The sequence below is a fragment of the Cavia porcellus genome, unplaced genomic scaffold, assembly GCF_034190915.1.
Source record: "Cavia porcellus strain 051 isolate PalLab524CR breed Dunkin Hartley unplaced genomic scaffold, mCavPor4.1 scaffold_1, whole genome shotgun sequence".
Classification (NCBI taxonomy): Eukaryota; Metazoa; Chordata; class Mammalia; order Rodentia; family Caviidae; genus Cavia; species Cavia porcellus.
The window spans coordinates 198785731-198803743 of NW_026947484.1; the positions used below are offsets into that span (position 1 = coordinate 198785731).

Genomic DNA, 18013 nt, shown 5'->3' on the forward strand with positions numbered 1-18013 from the left:
ACATACTTGGAAATGACAAGCCCAAGTAGAGTATGTATGTGAAAGTTATGCAGGTATGTGGAAAGTATGATTTAATGCTGGCTCAACTTTATACTCTGCTTGATTATCCCTGCTTTCCATCCCCCTTGCCCAGGCAAGCAGGTCATTTCAGACTAACACATCTCTTACCACTTCATGGAGCCTAAGAAACCACTTCCAAAACAGACCCAAGACACTAGACTGAACAACTTGCTTGCTTATTTCATTTTTCTCCACAAACATTTTTGATTGGCTAAACCATACTCCACCAGACACGTAGCCATTGCCCCGTATTTCCTGAGACTCTAGGTTAAGCTTGAAGTCTGGAGGATGGATTTGGCAGTTGGGATTTACCCAGCAGGTCCTTAGCCTAATGGTGCAGCCAGGTGGCTGGGTAGACCTATCTATCACCTGTGACAGTGTGGGTGACTTGGTGTGTCCAGTGAGCAGGGAACGTGCCTCTGATTTTAAGAGCATCTTTGATACCAAATGTATATGGAAGTGAGAAAGTTTTTAATAGGAAAGGGAAAGGGGGAAGTGATTACAGAATTTGCTAAGTGCCTACTGTATTTCAAACATTTTACTGATATAATCTTTCTTTATCCCATGGATGTAGAGGAGACCTTTGTGTCTCCCACTGACAAAGTCAGAAACAAGCTAAGGGAGTTTAACTCACTTGCCTAAGATTACAGTGCATGTAAGTAGCAGGGCTGAGATTCTGCTCTTGCTTTTGAGTTACCCAAACCATGCTTGCCCCATTCTTCTAGGCCGGAGCATGATGGGGAAGAGCAAAGAACTTTCTGTTTGGCGGTAGACTGGGCCCTAGAGTGAGGATATGCTGGCTGGCCTTTTCCTTGGGAGTCACAGCTCCCGGCTCAGCTGGGTCCCCAGGAAGCCTGCTGTGCCACCCGGTAGTCCGCAGCTGGGAGCCCAGGACAGAGGCGGAGCTCGGCCGGCTATGGCCAAAGCTCTAGCAACTCTGCTCTAGGCCTGGCTTCCCCGGCCTCCCCAGCCAGTTGCCCGAGGCCGCAGAGAGACAGGAGCAAGACCTCCTCGAGCATCCTTGACCTGTGCCTTCCTAGGATGGCGACGGCGAGGGAAAAGAGAGGGTTTAATTTTCCTCCCCGCAGAAATCGCAGGAAACTGTTCACAGCTTAAAAACTCCAAACCCCGCGCTCTCCCGCCTCCCTCCCGCCCGCCTCCTCCTCCAGCCTCGCCCACCAGCTCCCACCAGCTCCTCTCTCTTCTCTTGCCTCTCCCCTCCCTCTCGGGTCTCCCGCCTTCCCGGAGCACGCGCTGCCAGGGCCTGGGGCGCTGGGCGGCCAATGGCACGGCGGCAGGACGTGATGTCAGGCGCGGCTGTAGAAAAGGCGCGGAGGCTTGCGCTGGCGCGGACTGCAGAGCCAGGGCTGGGCTCAGCGCGCTCTTGGAGAGCGTCGCGAGCTGCTGGGCCCACAGCCGCGGGCTCCTCCTCCTACTCTGCTCCTCCTCCTTTTTCTCCTCCTCCACCTTCTCCCCCGCCTCCTCCTCCTCCTCTTCCTCCTCCTCCTCTTCAATTCTCCGGGTGGCTCGGCTCAGCTCGCTGGCTTCGGAGAAACCCCTACTCCAGTCGCCGACCCGGCGCCCAAAAGGATCGCCTAGGGCTGGGGGCGCACCCTAGGGAGAGCAAGGGTCCGGGCAGCGGGGTCGCCGCGGGCACCTAGCCGTTCTTGGGTGAACCCTGACCGCAGCCGTCGTCGCCTAGGGCAGAGTTTGCACCCCTGCTTTGCTCCCTGGGCGCCAAAGACGGGAGGGCGATGCCCGCGGCGTGAAAGCGCCCGCGGCGGGCGCCGACCTCTACCCCCATCTCCTGGCCACCCCCCACCCGCCCCGTGCCCTTGTGACCCTGGCTTTGGCGCCGCTGCCCAGGCGCCCCGCGATGTAGCTGCCCCCACGTCTCGGCGGGAGGCGTCCTGGCCCGCGGGCGCCCGGGGCCCGGAGCCCGGCCTGGGGGCGCAGCCGAGCTCGGGCGGGGCCGGGGCGCGGTGGCGATGCACTGGGCCCGTTAGCGCCGGGAGCGCAGGGCAGCTGAGGCGGGGGGCAAGCCCTTCCTCTGAGGAGCCGCGCCCCCGGCCCCGCCGGTCCCGCCGCAATGCTGTTCCACAGTCTGTCGGGCCCCGAGGTGCACGGGGTCATCGACGAGATGGACCGCAGGGCCAAGAGCGAGGCTCCCGCCATCAGCTCCGCCATTGACCGCGGCGACACGGAGACGGTAGGCGCGCGGCAGCGGAGTCGGGGCTGAGACCTGGGACCTGGCCGGGCCGAGCCGGTCAGCGTCTCTGCTCCCCGAAGTTTGGGGAGAGTCCTTCGGGCAGCACGGGACTGAGCGCTGGCTAGCCTCAGACAGGAAGCAGGCCCATCGCTCCAAGCTCGGGGAACCGGCTGATGGGGAGGAGGAGGAGGAAAACAAGGTTGAAACCAAAATCTCGGACCCGGAGGGTGAAGGGGAGCGTTTCCCCCGAGTGGAAGCGCAGTCCAAGCCACCTCCCGGGTGGCTCCCTTCTCACGTTGCCCAGGGCGCGGGTCCACAGTCCTGGTTCTCCTCTACGCTCGGCTTCTGCTCCCCTGCCGCCGCCCGCGCCTCCAGAGAAGGGCGAACCGACCGGGAGCCCCGGGGCTCAAGCCGGCGTGAGTCGCCTTCAGTCTCCCGGCAGCCCTGGCTCCTTCTCCAGCAGAGTAGCTGGGGCTGAAGTCTTCTAGGCCACCACTTTTCGTTAGTGGTGGCCCCAGGCCTCTGACCGCGAGACCTGGCCGGGCCAGGGCTCCAAGTTCAGGCTCCGGCCTGGCTGTAGCGGAAGGAGACTCCGTTCGGATCTCTACACCTGGCTCTGCCCTCCGAGCCCCAAATAGCTAGCTCCTGGCCTCAGACCTCCCAGGGGCCCAGAAGTGACCTTTAGAAAAGGCCAAAGGAGGGGAGAGCACAGGCAAAGCTTCTCAAGAGCTGCAGCCTAGTGGCCTCCTGGCTTTGGAGCCCTCTTTCCCGTTAAACCTTCTCAGCTCCTCGGTTTGATTAGGAAGGGATTTGGGTTGGGCCTAACCTGCACCCAGAGACTTTGTGAGAGACTCAAGAAGGCTCCAGTCAGTGTGGGAGAGAAGCCAGAAATTGCCTCCCCTGTCCTGCCCTAGCCTAAACTCTGGGTCCCAGGATCCAGTGATCACCAGTGACTGGGACCAGGAACTCTGCAGCCTCTCAGAAGAGGAGTCCATGTGATTTTTAATGGTCACCGTATCCTTTTTCTGGGGCCTGGCTGGCTGGCTTTTTAAAGAAACATTTTGAGAAATGCTCTTGGAAGGCTTGACTGCAATAGCCACAGACCCTAAAAACACAGGGAGCATTTCTGAGTCAGAGGGGACCCAGAAAGTGGGGGGGGCAAGGCTGAAGAACCATCTAGACCAGGACCCTGGGGCTTGGGCCCATGGCTGCCGAGAGCTGGGCCATCTGGACTGGGCTCTTAGGTGCCTGGATCTGGACCTTTTAGGGTGGAAGAAGCGCTGCCACCCAGGAAGCTCCCTAGCCTTTCAGCGCTAACCGGAGAGAGCTGTGGACACCCCATTTCTTGGTGGCCTTGAGGCAGCAGGCTGCCGCAGGATGATGGTCTCCTGCCTTCCTCCTTTTGCAGACTATGCCGTCCATCAGCAGTGATCGTGCGGCGCTGTGCGCCGGCTGCGGAGGCAAAATCTCTGACCGATACTACCTGCTGGCTGTGGACAAGCAGTGGCACATGCGCTGCCTGAAGTGCTGCGAGTGCAAGCTCAACCTGGAGTCGGAGCTCACCTGTTTCAGCAAGGACGGCAGCATCTACTGCAAGGAAGACTACTACAGGTAGCCCCCCTGACCTTCCAGACAAGTTTGCCCCTCTCCATTTGCTCCAGTCCTTGTAGAGCCCATCCTGTTCAGGATGCCCCTTCACCCTGCGTGGGGTGACAGCTTTTAAAGCAGCACTTTGGTAAGGTTAAAGCAGCTCTTGATATGGTCCGTGAAGTAGGCATCAAAGCAGTAGCTGCCCTCCTCTTTGAGCTTAGATCACAAATAAGATTGGGTGGGGGTTCTTGCATTCCCCTCTTGAAGTTTCTTAGTTTAACCAGAGGGGATAGAGATAGAGAAACCCCCCACCCCCACCCCCTACCCCCCAATCAGAGAAGACAAAGTTGGGTGGTGAACTGGGGCATTTCTAGGTCCTGGGGAGCAATGAGAGTGAAAGTTGACCTGAATTAAAGGGCCAGAATAAGTAAGAAACTCCAGGGTCCCTGTTTGTCCTCTCCAGGTTTAGGGTTAGGGTCTGTTTTATATTCGTTCTCTCTGTCTAGCTTTTATTCTCTTTCCCAGTCTCTGTTTTTTTTTCCAAATCACAAAAGTCTGTAGGATTTCCAGGTGCAGTTGGAGGGTAGGGGCAAAGGTTGAGGAAGGGGCAAGTGGGGGAGCTTCTTCCAAGTAGAGCTTTCTTCATGAAGTTTGCTTAGGTTCTCTGGGTTTGCTCTTGTGGGCATCAAAATGGTTAAAGAGAAACTATTTCAGGGTAGGAACAGGCCTGAATCAGAACCTAGTTCTCTCGCTGCTAATCTTTCAAATGAAAGCCGGCTGGCCCATCTTGAAAGGCTCTTCCCCAGCAGTAGCATGCACCTGGAGGAGGGATATGGGGAGTACCCAATCATTTGTCCCCACAGCCCTTCCCTCTGTGGTCCTCACAGGCGGTTCTCTGTTCAGCGCTGTGCGCGCTGCCATCTGGGCATCTCGGCCTCAGAGATGGTGATGCGTGCTCGGGACTTGGTTTATCACCTCAACTGCTTCACATGTACCACGTGTAACAAGATGCTGACCACGGGCGATCACTTCGGCATGAAGGACAGCCTGGTCTACTGCCGCTTGCACTTTGAGGCTCTGCTGCAGGGCGAGTACCCGGCGCACTTCAACCATGCCGACGTGGCGGCAGCGGCGGCTGCAGCTGCTGCAGCCAAGAGTGCGGGGCTGGGCGCAGCGGGGGCCAACCCGCTAGGGCTTCCCTACTACAATGGCGTGGGCACTGTACAAAAGGGGCGACCGAGGAAGCGCAAGAGCCCTGGGCCAGGGGCGGATCTGGCAGCCTACAATGCTGGTGAGTGTGAGGCGCACGGGATGTGGAATGTCGGGTTAGGGGACAGTGGTGGTGACTGCAGCCCAGAGCTGGAGTGAATCTCTGTATGCTGGGCCTACCCAAAGTGCTCGGACCCCAAGCATCTTGTGGCCTAGCAGAAGGGAAATTAGCCTGGGGTGGGGTGGAGTGGGATGGGGAGCTTCAGCCCATGTGCCCAAGCTGCAGAAAAGGATGCGTTAGTTTTTTGCTGTTCCATGTGCAAGACCTTGTGACTGAGAAATTGTGTTTTGGAAGTGGCCTTTTGATTTAGACCTTTTCCCTTTTTGCTGCTCAGAAAGTACAGTGATAGAGAAAACAAGGCAGCTCTGACAGCAGACAGGCTTGGGTTGGCACTGTGAAAGGACAGCGAGCTGGGATAGTACAGCCTGGTGAAGGTCCTAAGGGAAAGGACTCAGCGCAGCGGTGGCCGGTGGCCGGGGTTCAGAACTGGGCTGGCGGATGGTGATGTGCATGCAGTATCCCAAGAGCAGCTGGCTTGGGACACTGGGACTCTGGAACTTTTACTAAACAAAGGCTGTGGGTCCCTTTGCCTGGCGAGCTTCCTGCATGGCCAGGTCTCAGAGGCTTTCTCGGCTCCTTCCTCCAGTTCCCGGAGCCTGCTGGGGTGAGGGCGCCGACCTTCCGAAGCTGGCGCCAGGGGAAGAGTCCTGAGCTGGCCTGGCCTTGCGTGGGGGTGGGGGGCTTCTTTTGCATTTCCGGCATCTTTGAACCCTGGACCTTTCTGGGAGAAGCTCTGCCCCCTCGGTGCCCTTCCCCACTCTGGACAGCTGTGGAGGTTCTGAGGCTCGGCAAATTGAATGGTCAACATCTGCCCTAAGTCTGCAGGGCCAGGAAAGGTTTATGACTCTCTGGGCTTCTGAACTACAGTTTATTTGCAATAATTTTCTTTTTTTTTTCATTTGTAATAGAATCAAACTCAGAGATTTGAAGGTGTTCTGTTCTTTTCCCTTTAGTGTAATGCACAAGTAGGGAGCAAATCAAAACCAAAACAAACCCAAGACTGGGGGGCAGAGCGGGCACAGTGTCGAGATCAAGGTTATTTTGAACTTTAAGGTCTGAGCTGGCTAGGGAGGGAGGCAGGGAGCAAGTGGGGTGGGGTCCTTTTTGCACCAACGAAATTGTTAGAGGGTTTTGGGACCCACTGGGGAGGGATGCAGTTCGCAATTTGGTAAATGGTGAAGTGGCTGGCTCAGGTTGGCTCAGCAGATTTAAGATTTGTTGGGGGCATTACTACAAATGCCATTCTCTGTAATTACTGCTCCCCATCTCCCACTACCCCAAAATTAAAGACTAAATCCAGACCGGGCTGGGTCCCGCTAAATGAAACCATCACTGTTTGTGAAGTGGGGTGAGCTTCCTTAGGAAGTAGTCTCCAAGGCTTGGCTTGAGGCACCTGGTGGGTGGGGAGTGGTTTAATGTTTTCCTGGTTTGGCACCTGGTTTGAAATTGTGCAGAAAGAGGGTAGAAGATTTAGCTTTATTTTTGTTTCTTTGCCTCTCAGCCTTTGCTTTCCCCCAGAGGCAGTGTGGAGATGGCCGGTGCTGAGTTTCCGGCTAGCTGGGCTCTCCAGGAGACCCCTGACTCAGCCACCTCATTTTCTCTCCTCCTCCACCTCATTGTTTCTTTCTTTTTTGTTGTCTACTCTCAGTGTCTTTCTCTCCATTTCTCTTTCCCCTGTGGGTCTCTGGCCTTGGCACGGGCTCAGTGCTGGGAAGAATAGCGTTTCAGGAGCCTGGGGGTGGTGGTGCTGCTGCTTATACCGGCTCCTGGGACAAGACTAGGAAAGAGAGGTTGACTCCTTGTTCTTGACGGGCCCAGCTAGTCCTCCCCAGATCTGGCTTCTGCCCCTTCTCTGCCCTCCTGATACTGGCAGGAGAGAAATGGCTGCAGTGTGGGCCATGGGGCAGCTAGAATTGGAAAGTGGGGCGCGTGGTGGATGCCAGCTTGGGCGAGTGTGTGCCTGGGGGGGGCACTTCTGGCGGTGGGGAACCGCTTGTTTGTGTGTTACACATCCAGAGGCCTACCCACACGGACCCCTTGCAAAAAACGGTGGTTCTCACAACCGTGAGCCTGGGGCCCAGTGGGGACCTCGGCTTAGGGAAGGGCAGTTCGGAGCGGGACAGCAGGTCAGCAGGGTCGGAAAGTCCTCCTTCCGGGCGGGGAGCGTGGCAGAATTTTCCTTAGCGGCCGCTGATCTCAGTGTACTGTCCTAGCTCTAGAGGCCGACCTGACTGCTCCCCGAAAGCCCGCACAGGGTGCCCTCCGCTCTGGCTCCTGGAGAGGCTGCAGCGGCTGAGGGCCGGCGCCGCACTTTGCACCGCGTTTTGCGCGCCAGGGCCACAGGAGTCCTGCGCGGACGGCTGGACGGCCAAGCCTCCCCCAGCCCCAGCTTTTTGTGTGTGTGCCTGGCGGAGTAATTACTGATTTGATTCCAATCCATTATTTAGACAATTGAACCTACAATCTCGTCTTTAGTAAAATGAGGCGAAGTCAGATTTGATTACAGGTTCAGTCCCAGCGACAAGAGCTCGAAACCCGATGGGTTAATAACAGATCACGAGTAAATTATTCATGATTTTACGAGCTCTTTAGCTCCATTGAATCGGCCTAATTGAGAGGAAAAAAAAAAAAGAGAGAGAGAAAGAGAGACAGACAGAGAGAGAGAGAGAGAGAGAGAGAGAGAGAGAGAGACAGAGAGACAGAGAGAGCTCGCTCCAGTCCTCTCCCTCCCCTCGGCCCCTCGCTCCTCCGTGGATCCCAATCTGGGGGAATCTCGACTTTGGGGGCGAATGTGAAGGGGTCTGGGCTATGAGGCCGCCTTGCCAGCCGGCCTCCCTCCCAGGCGCAGCCCCCTGCCCGCATCGGGCCAGCCTCGGCCTCTCCTTCCTTCCCTCTTCCCTTCCCTCTGCGCTGCAGAAAAGCCCTCCCCGAGGGACCTGGTCTCTAAACCCCAGGACTGCGTGCCGACCCCAGCGCCCAGCGCCACCCCACCCCACCCCCTTTTTCTCGGGCTCGCTGTGCCCTCTGGCTCTCACTGTGTCGCTCCTTATTTCTTTCTGTTTTTATAGCGGTTTCTGTGGTTTCCCCCTGTCCTCTCTCCTGTTTCCCAAGCTCTGTCCCGCTCTCTGCCTACCCACTCTTCTTTTCTCGCTCTCCATTCTCTTTTCACCTCTCTTTCTCTGCTGCCTCCCTCCCCTGCACCACCTCCCCCTACTCGGGCTGCACTCGGGGCACATCCCTGGGGCCCGCGGGGGCGCCAGGGTCCCCGCGGAGCTCATTAACAGTGGAGCAGTCCAGGTGGGGGCTGGGCGGAGGAGGGAGAAGGACCCAGCGAGCACCCCTGGGGAGGCCTGCCCCACCCCCAGGAGCTGGGGGCGAGGCAGAGAGGAGAGTGGGGCCCTCAGCCGGTTCAGTTCGGCTCCTGAAATTCTTCGGTTCCACGTCATTTTCTGATCCCCTTTAAATTCTTCACTCCGGGAGCTCCTGGTGGGAACCCAGGGTGGCTGGGTGCACTGGAGTACTTGGGTTCCTGGGTCTCTGTGGCAAAAGACCCAGAGAAGTTGTCGCCCCTAGCGTGTAGCTCCAAGGTTAGGGCGGGACTGGTACCTTGCAAATTTCATCTGCAAAGGGGAGGAGGTGGTGGCCAGAACAGCAAGAGTTCCCTGGGGTTGCCAGATACACTGCTGGCTGCCCCATTGAATTTGAATTTTGCGTAAGCAGTGAATAATTTTTTAATATGAGTATATTGTGTACAATATTTGAATATAACAAATACTTTTCAGTATGTAAGTCTATCCCACTTAATATTTGAATACTGAATAAATAATAACTAAATTCTTAGGATGGATCTGTCCTGTGCAATATTTTAACTTTAGATAAACAACCAGTAAAATTTTAAAATAGCTATATCCTATGCAATACTGAGGACATATTTACCAGTAAAAAGTTATCTGAAATTCAGGTTTAATTAGGTGACTTGTACTTTTATTTGCTAAACCTGGTACTTCTATTAGAGCATGTAATGGGGCACAAGGTATCTTCCCAGTTCATCACTTTTTTTGTGTGTCGGGATTCGAACTCAGAGCCGCACACTTGCCAGGCAGGTGCTGTGCCGCTGAGCTACATCTCTGGCTCAGTTCACCATTTTAAGGCCTTGGAATTTGAACTTCCTAGGAGGGTTGTCCAGAGTAAGATGGAAAGTGTGGGATGGCTCTGGATAAGGGAGTCCTTTCAAAGGACCCTGTGTGTCCCTCAAATTAGTTGCCAGTTTACTGAGCAACTTTCTGAGGCTAGGGGTTTTTACCCTGACTCTCTGCCCCAGCCAGTGCCCCAGGAGCCCACTTTGGGATGGGGACAGGCTCCTTACAGAGTCATACTTCATTATGCCTCCCTTTGTGGTAAATGGAGTATTCAAGTGTCAGACCTAGGCTCACCCACCCATTCCCTTGGTGTGACCGTGGCAAGTGGCTGTGTTTCCCTTAGCATTAGTTTCTTCCTGTCTAAAATGGGAATGCTGGTGATGGGACTGTGACATATGTGAAGCCAAGGCATAAGGTAGGTGTCTAATACGCGTTAATCTCCTCTTCCAACTTCTTTCCCTTTCCAATAAGAGCTCTACCACTCGCTCCATGAGCCTGCCACGGATCGCTTCACTTCCCCGAGCCTCATTTGCTTCGTTTGTAAAAGTGGGAAACAACCCTTCATGGGACAGTGGTGAGGATTAAACTACAAAATGCATTTCCAACCTCAGGCCCTGTGGCTGAGGCCCAGGGGGTCTCATAGTACTTTGGGATGTGGAACTGGTAAAGCAGAATGAAAATGAGTCTGTCAGTCAGCAGCCTTTGCCAGACTCTGAAGCGGGAGACAGGAGCAGTCAGCCGGGTTTTCCTTGGAGAGTGCTGGGGAAGCCGGAGAATGTGGCCCAGACTTTCGGTGCTGGGTGCATGGTCAAGTAACTTCCCTTTTGGAGCCTCAGTTTCAACATCTGTAAAAAGGAGAAACAACACCTGGCTCCTAGGGTTGTTCAGGGATCCGGCGGAAACTTAGCTCATCATTTGTAGTTCAGTAAGCCATCAACAAGTTGTAGCTGTTACTGAGACTGTCGCCACCACTGCCGCTGTTGCTGCTATTACTGTTGTAACAAGATGGCTCAGAATGGTTTTTGGATTCTCCCAGCTGGGATCAAATTCTGCACTTCCTAGCTCAGTGATCTCAGGCAGGACACTGTCCACTCTTGGAGCTTCTTTTTCCTCCTTCTATAAAAAGGGGATACTGGCCCTGTGTCAGCCTGGTGGCACACAGCAGGGTTCCCAGGGGAGAAGTGTTTGGCGGAGGTTGTGCACTTGGCTTTGGCGGGAGGGCAGGGTTAGGAAATTCACCTGCCATCCCTGTGTCCCCTCCTCAGCGCTGAGCTGCAATGAGAACGATGCTGAGCACCTGGACCGCGACCAGCCCTACCCGAGCAGCCAGAAGACGAAGCGCATGCGCACCTCCTTCAAGCACCACCAGCTTCGGACCATGAAGTCTTACTTTGCCATTAACCACAATCCCGACGCCAAGGACTTGAAACAGCTTGCGCAAAAGACAGGCCTCACCAAGAGGGTCCTCCAGGTTAGCCGGGGCTAGGGTGAGGGTGTCTGCAGCCCACAGGGCCAGAGTGGAACCCCACAGTGGCTGTGGGGCCTTGAAGAACCCTCCTCTTAGGTCTGCCTTCTCTCTCCCATTCCTCCATCTGTCTCTGAAATCTCCCTTTTAATGTTTTTTCCTAAGGCCTCTGTTTTCCCTTTGTGTGTGGGCCTCTGCCTCTCAGTCTCTGTCCTTGGTCTCTTTTCTTTCTTGGAAACAATTCTTAATATTTACTATTCAAATGCCACTCAGTTAGATTCACATTATAAAAAGTTGGAGCATTTAGGGTAAATCCAGAGCTCTGCCACCTCTGCCCCCTGTCCTCCACCCTGGTGACTGTTCCTAGTTTTTGCTTCTGGTACCCCCACTCCCGTTCTCCCTAAATGCATCTCCTGCCCCTACTTGCTGTCTCCAGGGCTTTCCAGGAAGCAAGATTTGGTGGCGATGTGCCGGCATGGGGATCTTCTGGGGGTGGGGGCTTGCCTTGCAGGTCTGCCCTGAGGGGATTGTAGGAATTGGCGAGTGCTGAAAGGCTGAGCAGAATTGCATTTTATGTGAGGGTCCAGAGCTTTCTCCGGAACTCTGTGGTCCCAACGATGTTGAGAACTTTAGTCTGGGAGTGGTCGGGTCCAGGCTCCTGCGTGACACAGACTTGTGATGCAGTCTTGGGCCCATAATTCTCAAATCTTCTGCTCTTACTCTTATTCATTTCGTGATCTTGGGCAAGTCATTTAATTCTTCTGAGCCTGCTTCCCGCTGTGTGAAATGGACACAGGAAATCACCAATGCCACAGGGTTCCCGGAGGAACCATTACTACGATGTGGGTGTCTGCCTCAGTGCCAGGCACTGTTCCACTGGGGGGGGGGTGTATTAAAGATTAATTGGCTGATATTAATTAATTCCTGAACCATTCTGTGATTGCTAGACTTCAGTTTCCCCATCTTGCAAGGCAGAACACTTTTTGCTCTGTAGCAAGTTAGTTTGTTCTTCAGCACATGGGGTTATAGTGATAGCAATGCAGGGCTTTAGTGAGAAACTTGAGATAGAAAGGCACCTGAGCACGATTTCACTACAGGAGGAGCCCAGGCCAGTCTGACCACCCTTTGGCCTAGGTGTCTGGGATTGAGAACTTGGGAAATGACATTAAGGGGGTGATGGTGTAGGTGACAAGTCAGGAGGGCTGTGCACCTACCTGATATTCCTGAGAGTCTGTTAGAACAGCAAACAAAGCATAACAAAACAAAGTTTTGTGGAGTGACGGCTGTGCTTGCTGGGACTGTGACACTGGTGGACCACAAATCCCCCCAAAGCAGCAGCAGGCACCACAGGGTACCTGGGGCTTGGCTGCGGGATGCGGTGACGTAGCGAGGAGGCGAGGGCCAGCCAATGGGACGCGAGTGCGCCTCTCTGGGCCCGCCCCTCGCGGAACCAGCCTAGCCCCGGCCTCTGGTCTTAGTTGGGGTGACGGGTGCTGCAGAGCTGTTCTGTCTTGGGTCTCCCTCGGGCACTGCTTTCGAACTTTACCTTCTCTGGGTTAGTCAAGGACCCTTCTTGGCATCCCCACCCTTCAAATCTCGATGATTTAGGACTGAGGACTCAGGGTTGTCATGTTTTTCTCTGCTTTGTTTCGTCCTGTCCTCTCCCGGACGCCCAGTGCTGTGTAGCGGCGGCAGGGGGCGTCGCTTCCGCTTCTGTGAGTGGTCACCAGAGGCTTGAGCAAGGACTTGGAGGCAAGCAGGGCAGTGGCTATGTGTCTTGGGCAATTAATTACCCTCTCTGAGTCAATGCTTTCTCATCTGTTAAAAGGACACCTTTAAGACACCTGTCCAGGTTAAACAAAATAGTATTCACATTTGAGGCTAAATATTGGGGATGGGGCGAGCACAGGAAGCTTGGTTTCCTGGCTTAGGAGCAAATCAGGCGCCCAGCGTTGTTATCTCATTCTTTCATGTCACTAAATATTGGCACTAGACTCTGGGACACAGAGTTGAATGAACTAAAAAAGCCACCTGTTCGATATAGAAAGACCCACATACAGTTTTCCCATGGTGTGATTTGTTGGGGGGCTTGTGCCGGAGGAGACACCAACCATCCTGTATGTCACACTGTGATTCCCTCCTCCCCCACTGTACAGGTGACATCGCTGAGGCCCAAATGATTTCTACAGTCACACTCGGCTGGGACCAGCTGGCTCTGACTGAGGAGTGTTCTTTCTCCTCCAAGCCAGCCCAGGCCCGATGTGTCTGAGTGTGGGTGCCTTTCAGGAGCTGTATGTCTGCGCGAGGGGCAGACCTGTAATGCTGCACTAGGCTCCTCTTCCAGGACCGCCAGTCCTGCAGGAATTTTTTGTGTTTCCTAACAGTGCATCTACTTGTAATTGTACAGCAGTTTTCAGAGTTCCTTTTACCCTCATCTGAACACCTTGCTGCCTGTTTTATAGATGAGAACCCTAAGACCTAGTAAGATAAAGCAATTCCTTGTAGATTACAGGTGCAGGCTTCAGCAGGGCAAACTTGTTTCTGGTTGTCCTGACTGCTGATGTGACATCTAGGGGACCTAGAATAGGAGTAGTATTGGGAGACTTCGGAAGGTAGAGGTTAATCCTCCCTAAGTTACCTGCAGTGTGATTTGGGTGCTTGAATTCTTTCTCACTAACCAGACACCTTATTTATGAAATGGGAATAATTACAGTTTCTACCTCAAGGTGTCTGACCCAATGGAGACTCCAAGGTGGTGCTTGCTGATATACACATAGATGTCCAGTCAGCAGTTCCTTGTCTCTGGTTCACACTGGCTGAATGGTACTGGGCCTCGAGTGCCCCCTGCAGGTTCTGCCCCAAACTCATGGCCTGCCTCAATGCTCCAGAGTGGGTTTGCAGGGCAGGGCAGAAGTTGAGAGCTGTGTTCCCAGAAGTGGATAATGCAGATGTGCGTGGAGGTGTGTATGTGTACATGTATGTGCATGCACACAGGTGCAGGGAGGGGCTCCTAGGCCATTATCAAATGTGAGCACCACCAACATGGTAGGCCTGGGAATAAGGCGTCACTGTTGGAATCTGGAGTTGGGTGAAGTCCAGCTCAGCTCCCCTGCTCACTGAATGATCCTAAGTGACTTACTCCCTCTGAGCCTCGGCAGCCTCAGCTATAAAATGGGGATGATGGGAATACTTAGCTTACTGGGTGGTTGCAAGGAGTACATGATACAACATAATATCCTACTATCTATAAAGTATGTCCTAGGCATTCAGTGCATGTTGATGTCATGCACATTTACATCTATCTACCCAACATCTTTTGCACACCTTTAAAGTTTTCTCATTTTTATATCCAGGCATGGTGATTCACGCGTGTAATCCCAGCACTGAGGAGGCTGAGGCAGGAGGATTGTTGTGAGTTTGAGACCAGCCTGGGCTACAAAATGAGCTCAAGACCAGCCTGAACTACATAGTGAGACCCTGTCTCAAAAAAGACAAATAAATACATATATGAATAGAAAATTTTTTAACTTTTAAAAAAATTTTATTTTTATTTTCTTATTTTTGTATGGTACTAGAGAGTAAACTCAGGGTCTCATGAATGCTAAGCAAGTGCCCTACCACCGACATCCATCCTCAGCCCATTTTCTTTTATTTCTTTTTAGACAAGGTCTTGCTGAGTTGCCCAGGATGGTCTTAATCTGGAGATTCTCCTGCCTCAGCCTCTTTTATGGCTAGGATTACATGGACGTAACACATATAAAATGTTGATGAATATTTTGCAGATGAGAAAACTGAGATTCAGAGAAGCCCTGACCCTTGCTCTCAGTCTCACAGTGACAAAGCCCAGAGTAGTCTGATGCCAGCACTTTCCAGGGTCATGAATTGTGGGGACTGTGATTTCCCCCTTGGATTTAGCTGCAGGTAGGAGAGTGGAAAGGAGCAGGCATGGGTACTGTGCCTGGGCAGGAAAGCAGAAACAGGAAGTGAAACTCATCACATAAAAAGTGCTCAAGCTTGGCAGCAGCAGCAACAACATGGCAGGGACAACGCCCACTTTCCATCACCAGCTGAGGGGACTGGGAGACAAGAGGCCCGAGGATGAAAGTCTGAGATGACCTTCAGCCTCACAAATGTGTCGAGAGGCTTTCCCAGCACACAGCTGCCTGCCTTCCTGGAAGGCGGAATACTGAGGGGGTGGGGAGACAGTTGGCGAAGATGGTAAAGCTGGGGTGACTTTGAAAGCAAATATATTTCAGCTGAGCCTGGCAACATACACCTGTAATCCCAGCTCTCTAGAAGGCCAAGGCAGGAGGATCACAAGCTGAAGCCCAGCCTGGACAATTTAGTGACTTAGTAGAACTCCATGTTAAAAAAAGAAAACAGAAAAAGAAGAAGGCTGGAAATGCAGCTCAGTGCAGAGCTCTTGAGTTCATTTCTCAGATACGCACACCTCACCAAGAGTTTAAAAAACATTCTTTAGGGGCTAGGGGCATCCATTAGTGTTAGACTGCATAGTTAACAAAAGGGAGGGTTGTATCCCCAGCACCAAAAAATAAAAACCTTTCTTCAGATGACTGTTGATTGTCATTAACCTGTGAATGAACTCAGGATCAGAACTCTGTTCGCTTTTTTACTCTGCAAGTCTATGGGCCTGCCACCGCCAGGCAGAGTGTGAGACACCAAGAATTTGTTGGTGAACCGGGCGCCACTGAATGCACAGTCTAGAGGGGCACGTGGTAAGGTGTTGTGTGGGTAATTGAAATAGTGATCAGATTCATTTCTTTGCTTTTCAGTGTTGGAAAAATCTCCTTTAATTTTAGGGTCAGCCAGGTCTGGCGGTGTGTACCTCTCATCCCAGCACTTGGGAAGCTGAGGCAGGAGGATTGCTACAAGTTCAAGGCCAACCAACATAATAAGACCCTCTCTCAAAAAACAAAAGAACAGGACTGGGAATTTAGCTCAGTGACTTAAGCGCCTGCCTAGCAAGCACGAGGGCGTGAGTTTGATCCCTGGTACAAAAAAAAAAAAAAACAAAAACCAGAAGAATAATAATGGCAATAATAACTCCAGGTGAAATAAACTTGAGTCTCTTGGTGATAATGGGCATTGGATCCAGAGCCTTGGCATTGAGCTACATCTGTGGTCCTATTCTGTTTATTTGTATTTAATTTTTATTTGGAGATAGTCTTGCTGAATTGCCCAGTTCGACTTTGGTTTTTGTTTTTGTTTTCTTTTTGTACCGGGGATTGAATTCATGACCTTGTGCTTGCCAGGCAGGCGCTTACACCACTGAGCTAAATCCCCAGCCCCTCCCAGTTCGATTTTGAACTTATCTTCCTGTCTCAGCCTCCCCAAGCGGGGGGCACCCAGTGAGAACATGTAAGACAAGCACCTGAGCTGGGAAAGGAGGCAGGAAGGCTCTCCTGGGGAGGACGTGAAGTTTTGACCAGGGCCAGTGACTCCATCTCTGGGAGCCTCAGTTTCCCTCCTATAAATGGTCAGCGTCCCGCCTGTTGTTCACATAGCACTGCAGTGAGGGCTGATTTGATTGTGGAGGAGAGGAGTCCCATAGGTGATTTCACTGTATCTCATTTTAAGAGAGTAAGCTGAGGCCCAGAGAGGTGAAGTGACTTCCCCAAGGAGCCACAGCAAAGCTGTTACAGTCCTGGGGCAGGAACCAAGGCTTCCTGATTTCTAGGCCAGTGCTGGTTATTTCTGGTACTTACACTATTTTTTTTCCTTTTTCTAAGATAGGGTTTTGCTATGCAGTTCAGGCTGGCCTTGAACTTACTTTGTAGTCCAGGCTGGCCTCGAATGCATGGCAAAGGCCAAGACCCAAGCCACCAGGTCCCTGTCTCAGCTGCTCCCGTCCCTGGCTGAGCCTTGTGTCCACACCTGCACATCAGAGCCTCCCTCCAAGGATTGTTATCAGACTCAGTGAGTTAACATGGGTGAAATGCTCAAACTTTGCCTACCAGTGATGGCAAACCTTTTGGAGTTTTCAGTGATAACAAATAGCGAGCCATGGGGTCACCAACGCTGGGTAGACCAAGCCTGGCACACAGTGAGAGGAGAGTACTCACCATCTTTTTTTCTGTATAAATTGCCAGACCGCCTGTAATCCCAGCACTCAGGAGGCTGAGGCAGTAGGATTACTCCGAGTTTGAGGCCAGTCTGAACCAATAGCAAAACTGCCTCAAAAAAAAAAAGAGAAAACAGGGCCGAGGATTTAGCTCATCAGCATAAGCACCTGCCTTGCAAGCGCATGGTCTTGAGTTCGATCCCCAGTACCAAAAAAAAAGGCAAGACAAACAAACAGAAAACGTACGTTGCAATACTGGGGTATAAAGTTTTATCTCTTTCTCTCTATAACCGTCGTCATGAATCCTTATTTCTCCTGTGACTTAGGGGAGAGGCTGTGACTCAACCTTCCCTTGCCCGTCTTGTTGGACACCTGGGCTACAGCTGTTAGTTGGACTTGATAAAGAACCCAGTGATGGACAGCTCTGGGCATGAGCTTTTTGTTTTTCGGCTGATTTCCTCAGCATCCCACAAGGGGGCTTGCAGGCGCTGGGGTGGTTCTGCCTTCTTGATCTTGGAGGGACTCTAGGGAAGGACGTTCTGGAGCGGAACACAGCTCGCAGGCCAGTACTGCCTGAAGAGGGGGTGAGACACAGTGGCACCCGCTCAGGACTCACTGGGCACACGCTCTGCGCTGGCCGAGGTGGCAGCTGTGTCTCATGATTCTGTGCCCGAATTGCCCAACACACAGCTGCTTCAGTGTAACAAGAGGGACGGGTACAGCTGGTCATCTCAGTGTTGCCCGCAGCTGCCCTGGGATCCCCTCCTAACTCTCAAGGCCTGTGGACCATGTGGCATTGGTGGTCCAGCCCTCTTGCTGTATAAATGGGGAAAACTAGCAGGTTTAGAGGAAAGCGACCAGCCCGAGGTAACTTGGCTAGTGAGTGGGAAAACCAGGACTCTGCAGGACATCCAATATTCTTTTAAAAATTTATTCGTTTTGTTTTGTTTCATTTTTTGAGACCAAGTCTCACTATATAGTCCAAGCTGGTGTTGAACTCACCATGTAGCCCAGGCTGGCCATGGATTCATGGTGATCCTCCTGCCTCAGCCTCGGGTGCTAGAATTTTACTTCCACTGTTCTTTCCTCTGTCTCATAGTTACTTTCTGTGTATTCCTTCAGCTGTTCACTCATTTAT

The 18013-nt window shown here is 52.9% G+C and overlaps 1 protein-coding gene across 2 annotated transcripts in view; it reads left to right on the forward strand.

Moving 5' to 3' along the window:
• Window positions 1–18013, forward strand: part of Lhx2 (LIM homeobox 2) — a 31499-nt gene that overhangs the window by 9860 nt on the left and 3626 nt on the right. The window contains exons 1-4 of one of the 2 annotated variants that reach the window (XM_003470791.5): window positions 1398–2269; window positions 3678–3880; window positions 4747–5150; window positions 10594–10799. In XM_003470791.5, coding sequence (XP_003470839.1) covers window positions 2150–2269; window positions 3678–3880; window positions 4747–5150; window positions 10594–10799 — 933 coding nt within the window. In that variant the 5' untranslated portion in view covers window positions 1398–2149. Of the gene's footprint in view, window positions 1–1397; window positions 2270–3677; window positions 3881–4746; window positions 5151–10593; window positions 10800–18013 lie in introns of those variants that run through there. The other variant, XM_013153620.3, reaches the window with a different exon arrangement.